This window comes from Equus quagga, chromosome 1, assembly GCF_021613505.1.
Source record: "Equus quagga isolate Etosha38 chromosome 1, UCLA_HA_Equagga_1.0, whole genome shotgun sequence".
NCBI classification, from domain to species: Eukaryota; Metazoa; Chordata; class Mammalia; order Perissodactyla; family Equidae; genus Equus; species Equus quagga.
In genome coordinates, this window is record NC_060267.1 from 58,333,715 (window position 1) to 58,343,726 (window position 10,012).

Below are 10,012 nucleotides of genomic sequence, written 5' to 3' on the forward strand. Positions count from 1 at the left end.
GTCCACTAAGAGTCTAGGTAAGGGGGCCAGTCGGGTGGCGCAGCGGTTAAGTTCGCATGCTCTGCTTCGGCAGCCCGGGGTTCGCCGGTTCGGATCCTGGGTGTGGACATGGCACCACTTGGCAAGCCATGCTGTGGTAGGCGTCCCACATATAAAGTAGAGGAAGATGGGCACGACGTTAGCTCAGGGCCAGTCTTCCTCAGCAAAAAAAGGAGGATTGACAGCAGATGTTAGGTCAGGGCTAATCTTCCTCAAAAAAAAAGAATCTAGGTAAGTTTCCAAACACCACCCTACCATTCCCACAATGTGCTGCATTATTTGTGGGAGCTGAAGACCCAAAAGGAAGCAGATTTTCAACTTTGCCATCTAGAGTAGAAACTGAGACCTTATTTACTGCACAGATTTTAGCCCAAATGCCATGCCTCCAGGTTTACAATTTCAACCCACAGCTCAAGGTAAACAGCCTGCATACTGGGGTGTCCCTGGGTTAGAATATCACAAATTTCCTCTGTCCACAAACCATCTCGATTCTCTAGTCCCTATCCTCCCCATCTGGTCTTATTAAATACTTTGCACTCACCAAATAGAGATGTTTTTTCAGCTCTGATTATTTTCCCTACAGGAATGATCCTCCACCTGGCTAGAGGAATGCTTCTGGCACAGGAACTATCCAGGTTGTGAAAACTCTTCTGCGATGAAAAGCAAAGCCCCAGGATAAGCACAGGCCCTCCGACCGGGGAAGCAGCAGCCACAGGTGTCAGGGCTCCGAGGTCTGCTCCTTAGTCACCACTAAAGCATGGGGTGAAGGGCACATGCTTTGGAACCAGCCTAGGTTTGAGTGCCAGCCCTGCTTTCTGTCTCTCCCTTGACCTGAGATCTCACCAGACACTAGCTCGTCATCGGTAAAACTAGGGATAAGAATGAGTCCTAGCTGGTACACTGTTGTGAGGAATCAATGAAGGAATGCACACAAAGCACCCAGCACAGGCCCCCACACATAAGCACTCCATAAACGTCAGCTACTATTAGCTATCTAGTAATGGAAAAGCACAATGGTCTGGTATCTTTAAGTCCTTTAGCTTCCCCAAAAAGAGGGGTTTTTTCCTACAAAAGTATCAATGAAATGTAATATAAGAAGGAAAACTCATTTCAAGTCCAGCTCAGACAGCAACACACCTGCAACTTAGAGCAATGATCACCTCCATCTATAAAATGGAAATAATACACTGCACTAAGCTTTGATGACCTCAGACACAAGTAAGAATCAATGAGATAATAGGCGATGAAAAAGCTTTCACTTCTTCAAAGAAAAAGCAATAAGTAAATCCAGAGCGTGATTATTATTAAAATGTCACACCCAATATTAAGGGACATAAAAAAACCAGTGACATTTCTTACTCTTTCAAGAACATTAGGTTTGATAGCCTTTTAATCTGTTCACATGGAGCCTGCTACAAGTAGGAGGAGGGAAATGGCTGCTCCTTGCAAAGCTCAGTTTACCTGCAAAGCCCATCAAATCTGAGTCTGCCCCTGCCTGCTGGTCAGGCCTCACCATCCTGGGCTGTTTCTCAGATGCCAGTGCCACGAGCAATCAGGAGAGCTTCCTGGTTCCACTTGGACAGTTAACCAACAGCAACCAAAATCCTCACCCACGGGACTACTCAACAGGCTCAAGAAAGGGTTGATTCTGATCATTTGCTCTTCTGTACTGACTGCTGTAAGACTTCTTCTAAGGTACACACCATTCTTTCTGAAAAAATGCAACACAAGAACCAGGCAGAGCTCAATTTTTCCTTGTTGGATGTTTACTTCTAGGTCTAGAGGTTTGAGTTTCTTCCTTTTTTTTTTCCAACACTTTTTGGTGAGGAAGATTGGCCCTGAGCTCACATCTGCTGCCAATCTTCCTTTTTTTTTCTCTCCCCAAAGCCCCAGTACATAGTTGCATATCCCAGTTGCAAGTCATTCTGCCTCTTCCATGGGGGACATCTCCAAGCGTGACTTGATGAGTGGTAAGTCTGTGCCCAGGATCCGAACCAGCAAACCCTGGGCCACCAAAGCGGAGCGTGCAAACTTAACCAAATGGCCATGGGGCCAGCCCCTTGAGTTTCATTTTTAATCTATCATAACAACTTCAGGATGAGAGCTACAGGTTAAGGTGGGAAGAGGATGGAGGAGCAGTAATCTTCCCAAGTCAAGAAGGGACGTGCAATCAACACTGCATCCAGGGCTGGCCCGGTGGCGCAGCAGTTAAGTCCCCACATTCCGCTTTGGCGGCCCGGGGTTCGCCAGTTCAGATCCCGGGTGCGGACATGGCACCGCTTGGCAAGTCATGCTGTGGTAGGCGTCCCACATATAAGGTAGAGGAAGATGGGCACGGATGTTAGCTCAGGGCCAGTCTTCCTCAGCAAAAAGAAGACTGGCAGCAGACGTTAGCTCAGGGCAAATCTTCCTCAAGAAAAATTTTTAAAAAAAACTGCATCCAATTTCATCACCCACAGGTCTCCCAAACCCAAAGAGAAAAGAAATTTACCTATGTTTATTAAAGATCCACTATGTGCCAAGCACTGCACTAACTGCTTTATAGACATCACTCCAAGCCCATTTTCTCTCCCACCCCCAGAAATAGCATGAAAAAGCCGTCAGCGGATGGGAACCATGGTGGGGGGGGGGAGGGATCGCAATCTGGTAGTCAAGCTCTAGACATGTCAAAGGTTAGCAGTGTGAACACAAAAAGGAGTCCTGGCTAAGAACCAGGTCCAAGTTCCTAAAGATTCTTTGCAAGAGGAACACCCAACCTATGTTTTTCCTATAATTCTGGAATTACCTCACGCTACTATCAAAAAAGTTTAAAAATTTTTTAAACCTGGAGCGTAAGAACAACTCACTGTAGGGCTAAACAACCTGAGCCAAATTGCTGCTCCGAGGGCATGTGACCATCAAATGTGGAATTTACAATATCCTCCTCACAGCTCTTTACAGATGTGCTCACAGGCAAAAGCAACCACAACAATGAACCGGCCTCTGTGTGGCCAGGTAATCAGAGGACAGGGCCTTCCCGCCGGCAGCAGCAAATCGAAAGAAGATGTCTTTCTCACCATAGAACCATCTCTCTCCCACCGCTGGGGTATAAGCCGTCATCCTAAACGACTGTCTACATAGCAAACTGTCACAGGGGTCCAAATACATACTGGTGTTCTGATGTTTAAATGCCATTCTCTCCATCCACATCCCACTAAAAAAGAAAAAAGTAATATGCCTTAAAAAAAAGACACTATTGACAATTCACCTCCATTCCTCTGCATTGACCCACTTCATGTAAACCATAATTAATGTCTGCGTTAAACAGCACCGTTAAAAGAATATAAATGTGGTTTGTATTCCTCCAGACGCTCTCCCTGAATTAAGACTCTGGAGAAAAACCAGCCCAGATATCGGCCTACCGCTGTCCTTTAACGAGATGAGGTACAGAGGCCTTGCCTGAGGGGCCCGACAAACCGCCGTGAGGACTCGTTTACCACGCATGCCGCCCCTGCAGAGCCAGGGCTGTCCCCACGTCTGGCCTTCTGCTAACCCAGGCAACCCTCCTCGTGTTCAGGGACCCTCGAGACGAGTGGGAGACCGGGAATTTCCAGCGGACCGCGCAGACCTCCAACAGCGCGATCACCTTGTAAGGCAGTTAGGAAGGGGCGGCTCGCAGATAACTGACGTCACCGCACCCAGGCCACCACCATCGCAGCAATAGATATAAAAGGAAAAAGCACTTCAGGGTTCTCTCGTGAGAGCCCACAGCGACCTCAGCAACCCAAACTCGGCCACGCCAGACTCCAGACCACGGACTCAGGACCGGATCTACCCGCGGAGGCCGGACGGGCGCGCACGGGGCGACGGAGGGGCCCGACGCCGCCCGAGGGGGCCGGGCGGGCGCACCCATCCTCCGGCCTCGAACCCCGGATGAGGCGCGAGATCTTCGCCGCCGCAGACGCGGGCAGCCTCGCGGGAACTCGGGCGCGCCCGCCCCCGACCGAACGCCCACCCTGGAGGTCAAGGATGGGGCCCGGGCCCGGGCAGCGCCAGGAGGGGCTGCCCGCTGGCCCCGCGAGGGGAAGGGCTGGAAGGAGCCGCTAGGAGGAGGCGCCGGGCGCGCGCGGCGGGTCCTCGCCGGGAGGTCTTCAGCCACAGGTCGGGTCGCGGCGGTGACCCGCTCAGAGCTGCCGCCGGGGCCAGCTGGGCTCCGGGCCACCCCGCGCTCGCGACGCCTGCGGGATGCGCGCCCGCCGGGCGGCTGGGGCCGGGCAGGTCCCGTGCCCTGTCCTCACCTCCGCCTCATGCTGGCGTGTCCCGGCGCCGGCGTCCCCGGGGCCGCCCCGGGTCCCGCTCCGGGCCCGCAGCCCCGCAGCGTCCGGCGCGGACACAGCACAGGCAGCTGCCGGAGCCGCGTCGCCGCGGGAGGCTGGGCGGGCACATGGGAGGGCGGAGCTGCGGCCCTGGAGACCGACCACAGGACCCCAGCCTCGGGGGCGACAGACCTAAGCGCGCCTCCAGAGCCGGCGCGCAGCGCCCGTCCTCAGCGCCGCCGTCCTACCTGCGGGCTCAGAGTCTGCCAGAGTCTCATGGTTGCAGGCGAAAGGTAAAGAATCGAGCCGTCGCCACGCCCTTCCTCCCTCTACCTCCCCGCACTGTCACTATGGTACATTCCTCACGGCGGGCCGGAGCGGGAAAGAGAGCAGCTGATTGGTTGGGAGTCTTGGAAGGGGGCGAGGAGCCACACAAAATGGCCAATGGGAAAGCACGGTGGGCATATCAAAGCCTGTCCGAGGGGAGCAGAGAGGATGAGTTTAAAGGGGACGTGTGCGTTGGGCTCAGTAGTTGCTGTGAAACAAAACTAGCGTTTTCTTGCTGATCCTCTCTAGACGGAAACAAAGAGATTAGGGAATCCTCAAATTTTTGGATTACAGAGCTAGAAGGAAATATGGAGACAATCGAACCAGATATGTGTGTAATATTGAGTAGGTTACTCCATGACTCTGCCTCAGTTTCCTCATCTAATCCAATGAAGATATTGGACTATAATTGATCTCTCACGGTCCTTCTATTTTGTGATCCTACGATCCTTTGCACAGAATTAGCAATATTTGCATACATTCTTCAATTTTGGGCATGCTCCTCCCACTTAAAGAACTTTGGTTGAAATAGGTAGACTCTCTGACATCAAATCCTTTATATAGACAGTATCAACCCACCTTTTTTTTTTTTTTTGCCTGAGGAAGATTCATCCTGAGCTAACATCTGTGCCAATCCTCCTCTATTTTGTATGTGGGTTGCTGCCACAGCAGGGCTACTGTGGAGTAATGTAGATCTGTGCCCAGAACAGAACTGGGCCACCGAAGCAGAGTGTGCTGAACTTAACCACTAGGTCACAGGGCTGGCCCCCATCAACCCCACCTTTTGTAAAGACAAATTCAATATTCTTTTTGGGCCTCTCCTCTTATAAAGCAGAGCATTCTGCTATGTGTGGAGAACCTGACCCCCCAGCTGGAATATCGCATAATTTCTACTCTTTCAAGAGTCACCCCTTCCTCTTCCTCCTCTCTTCCTCCACATGATCAGACAAAGCTTCAATAATTCATTCACCTGTTGAACTGTCCAGAATTCCTGCCTTCAGCAACAAACCCCACTGGTTAGTCCTCCCCAGAGTTGCTAAATTGCCCATCTCTATCTGAAGTCTGCAGCATGCCATTCAACAATGCATGGCCGATTATGCTGTCAGTCACACTACAGGTCAAATTCCAGACTTTGAAAACACCCCTTGGGGCCTAGTCTGCTCTATTTTAGAGCTTTATACAGTCAACTAGGCCTACATTTGGCTAACAAACTTCAGACCAACTCTACCTTCGTTTTTCAGCATTTTTCAACCCCCCATTATCAGGTCACCCTACACCCACTCAACCTTCTTCCAAATTGTATCAGGCACTTGGGATACCCTTTCTAATAGCTCCACTCCCTGGCCAGACAACTCATCTTCCAACTATTATTCAGAGTTCTAGAAAGTCCAGTTCCTCCATGAAGGCTTCCACATTGGCTACCAGAAGCTGCTAGCTTATAGCGCTCCCATTTCTACTCTGTGCCCCTCCCCATAATCCTGATTTTCTGCCCCAATATGCAATTTTTTGGACATATTTGCCTCTCTCATTCATTTACAAGAGCAGTAGCAGCAGCTTACATTTACAGAAAGGCTTACTATGTGCTCAGTGCTGTTTGGAAGCGCTTTGCATGTACTATTTCATTTTACCCTCGTATCAGCTCTACGAAGTGCTATTCTTGTGCTCATTTTATGGAGAGAAGATGAGGCTTAGAGAAGCTGATTTGCCCAAGTGTACACAGTGGAGGTCTAATTCTCCTGTCTACCTGTAGAGGCTATAAGACCCCACAATGCAATACTATTTCCTATTTCTTAGGAAACTACTGCATTCCATAGAAAACATAATGTCATACACGTATATCATGTTTTACATTTATTTCTATACCTATAATATCATTTCAGCCTCAAAACAACCTTGTGAGAAGGGCTAGGAGCAGCTTGTTTACGGATGAGGAAGAAAACTACAGCTCAGAGAGGCTGACCAATTGGCTGCAGTAACAAGGTTGGTAAACAATGGAGCCTAGTTTTTCAAGTTTTACATTTTTTCCACTGAAATCCCTGCCCCAGAGTGAATAGAACCTTTTCACGTGTAACAACTAGAGAACAAAGTATAAACAACAGGTGAAGAAATACAAAACAGCAAAACCCACAGCATGGGACTGGGGGAGCCTCGTCCCAGCGCTCACAGCAGGCACGAGGTCCAGGAGGACTTGGATGAGGAGCGAGCAGCTCTGCTCTGTGTATTTCCTTTTACTGGTTTGTTGTTTATATTCTGTCAATGAGATTATGTCTTTGACACGTCTGGCAAATTCAATAGCAAAGGGCAACAGAAACTGCCTCCACTGCCTGGAGGGCCTGGGCATGGAATGAGCCCCACGCCCATAGGGAAAGGACTTCTGTGGGCAGTGCTGCTGCCCACCAGTGCCAGGAAGTTTCCAATTTGCTGTTTAGCAAAATATCCTGTTCGACTGACAGATGTAACATAGTCCTGAAAATATAAGCTTGGCCAATGATTTCATTCATTTTGAACTCTTGAAATCCTCACGGGTGGACATGCTAGCAAAATGGTGTGTGAGCCAGTAAACTTAACATCAATTAAGAAGGCTGAGCATGGTCATTCTGAAGCCAGCACTTCTGAGTTGCTCTTTGCCTGGCCCAGCCCTAGTCAATCCAGTTAGTCTTCACTCCCATAGCTCTGCCGTATCCCCAGAGAGCTCTAAAAGGTCTCTGCTTATCTGAGTACTTTATTTCCACATGCAAACATTTATTGGGCACCTACCATGAGCAGAGAACTATCAGGCTGTGTGGGGTTATCCTGATGGGTCACACAGGAAGCCTGGACTTGCTGATTGGTGGAGGCGGATAAACATCAGCCCTGCTTGGTGAGGAGTGGGTCAGCCTGAGTTCCTCAAAAGGTGTGTGACAGGATTCCATCCCCAGTTAATGTACAAGCTCATGTTGGAATGCCCCATCCGCTAGAGTAGGAGAAGCAGCACTGGACTGAGTTCGGGGAGAGGGCAGGGGTGGGGGAGATGGGCATGTGTATTGGGGAGGAAGGCAGAGAGATGGAGGGTACCAGAAATAACTGGATATGTACCAAACAGTAGGGAGAACAATGTCAATCCATAATTTGGCCATTGGGAGAATTGTGGTGTTCTGTCTTATTTAAGAAAAAAAAATTTCTGATTTCAGAAGTAATACATGTTCATTATTTAAAAATTTTTAATAGAGAAAAGAACAACAAAAAATTACCCATTACCCTTTCTAGCATATCAGTGTTACAATTTTGATGTATATTTTTTCCGTGTAAGTGTGTATGTATCTTCTTTTTTGTATGTACTTTTTAAATAAAATTTGATCAAACTGCTTTGCAATCTACTTTTCTCCTTAACAATAGACTAGGAATTTTCCCATGCCACTATATATTATTCTAAAACATGATTTTAAATGGCTGCACCATAGGCCAATGCCTTAAGTTATCTAACCAAGATTCTATTTTTAGCCATTAAGATTATCTCCAATTTTTCATTATAATGTTTAACTTCAAGGATTATCCATGTATGTAAATGTTTATATATTTTTATAATTATTTCCTAATATTTCTAGAAATAGAATTGCTTGGTCAAAGGGAACACATTTTTAAAATGTCTCATTTATTGCCAAACTGTCCTTCAGGCAGTTTACACCAGTTACATTCCTACCAGCAATGTATGATGGAGACATTTCTCTGAACCCTCACCAATCCTGGGTATTTCTCTTGTAATCTTACCAATTTGACAGATGAAAAACATTATCTCATTGTTTTAATTATTATAGTGTATTTTTACCTATGAAAGTGATAAATATCTATCTTTCTTTCCAAGTGCCCTGGATTTCAACAGCAAAATGAGTGTTTCCATTTTCTTCCATTCAACCACCCTTCTCCCAAATCCCTGAAAATGGATACAGAAATTAAAGTAGACTCTGCTTAAATGATCCATGATCAGACAAACTCAGTTTCGTTTCACCTGAACCAACAAAGAAGGGAGCAGAACAGATGGCTCAAAACAACACATTATCTATAAGTTATACTTTGAAGTGGGTAACAAATCCATACATAGAAACTTTTTCAACTATAAAAGGATATCAGTCTTCCGAGTTATATTTGGTACTGTCTAATATTAAAATCAGTTTGCATTTTTTCAACAATACCCGATTCTGTGAATGGGGACAAATCCAAGATGGGCCAAGCTGGCAGTCCATCTTCCATACTGAGCAGCTAATCCACTCAATATTGCTCTCAATTCCTGCCTAACTTTCTTGTCCCTTGGCTTTATCTTGGTTTTGTGGTTGCTGCCACAGGACCTCCTCCTCTCCAGCCATCAGTAGTCTAATTTCCCATTGAAGAATTTACCCCACCCCATTCCCAGTGTGGTTTAGTTGGGATTGACCACAACTCCTCTCTGGGCTTAAAGTGGGATGCAGGTAGCTCTGGGAGCTGCTGGCAGCTATCTTGGGCCATGAGGTAGAGCCTACCTGGGAGTGGAGCCAACCTGAATTAGTGGAGTTGAAAAACAGAGAGAGGGAAATGTGGGTCTGGTCACATGTGAGAGCCCTGAATCAAGCCACATGGGAAGCCAGTTATGTGCAACAATAAATACAAATCTACTTCTGCATCAATTGTTTATAATATGATGGCAAAAAATTGAGACGTCTTCCCCCTAACTCATTGGCATGCATGCTCTGTAGTAGCCAGAAGTTCTGTGTAAGTACAAGCAAGCAAAACCAAGATAGGAGTCTGTGGAAGAAACCTCCGGTCACCAAAGTCACTGCAAAGTAAAATCTAGAGTCACCATATTGTAATCATCATCAAAATAGAGTTTCCTAGAGTCTCGATTTTACTTGCAAGAAGATTCTTCCCTAAGCCAACTCAGACCAAGTTCTTGTAAGTCTCTAGGAAACACAAAAAGTTTTCCCAACAGAGTTTTTCTGGACTTATATCTTCACACACATCTACACCTAAGAAAAATGTACCAAAAAATAAAATAGATACAAATACAGCTGTAATAGAGAGAGAAACACATCTCTATTTGTCTGTTCGGCAGGACTTAGCTTCTTTGACCATAGACCTTAGGACTTGTGCCCACCATCAGACAGGATGGAATGCTGCCATCTGCAGAACTAGAACAAACGCACCCGAGTGACTGGCTCCAGTTGCAGTGAGGAGGGAAAGAAGCTGTCTCTTTGATCCTGCCTTCCTCTGCTGCTCAGACACATTGCTTTCAAAACTAAAAACATCAGCTTCAGTATTGCATGAGGCAAAGGCTAAGGTCAACCAAATTGGGTTATATTTGAATATGACATTTTACACAGCTCTATTTTCTTTTTTCTTTT

The 10,012-nt window shown here is 47.1% G+C and overlaps 1 protein-coding gene across 1 annotated transcript in view; it reads left to right on the forward strand.

The window, feature by feature from the left end:
• LOC124243992 (translation initiation factor IF-2-like) overlaps window positions 1-8,006 on the forward strand; it is a 43,206-nt gene extending 35,200 nt beyond the window's left edge. Inside the window, exons 2-3 of the mRNA XM_046670196.1 lie at window positions 3,781-4,627; window positions 6,542-8,006. Of these exons, the coding sequence (XP_046526152.1) occupies window positions 3,781-4,627; window positions 6,542-6,560 (866 nt within the window). The 3' untranslated portion in view covers window positions 6,561-8,006. The remainder of the gene's footprint in view (window positions 1-3,780; window positions 4,628-6,541) is intronic.
• Window positions 8,007-10,012: the final 2,006 nt, after the last annotated feature.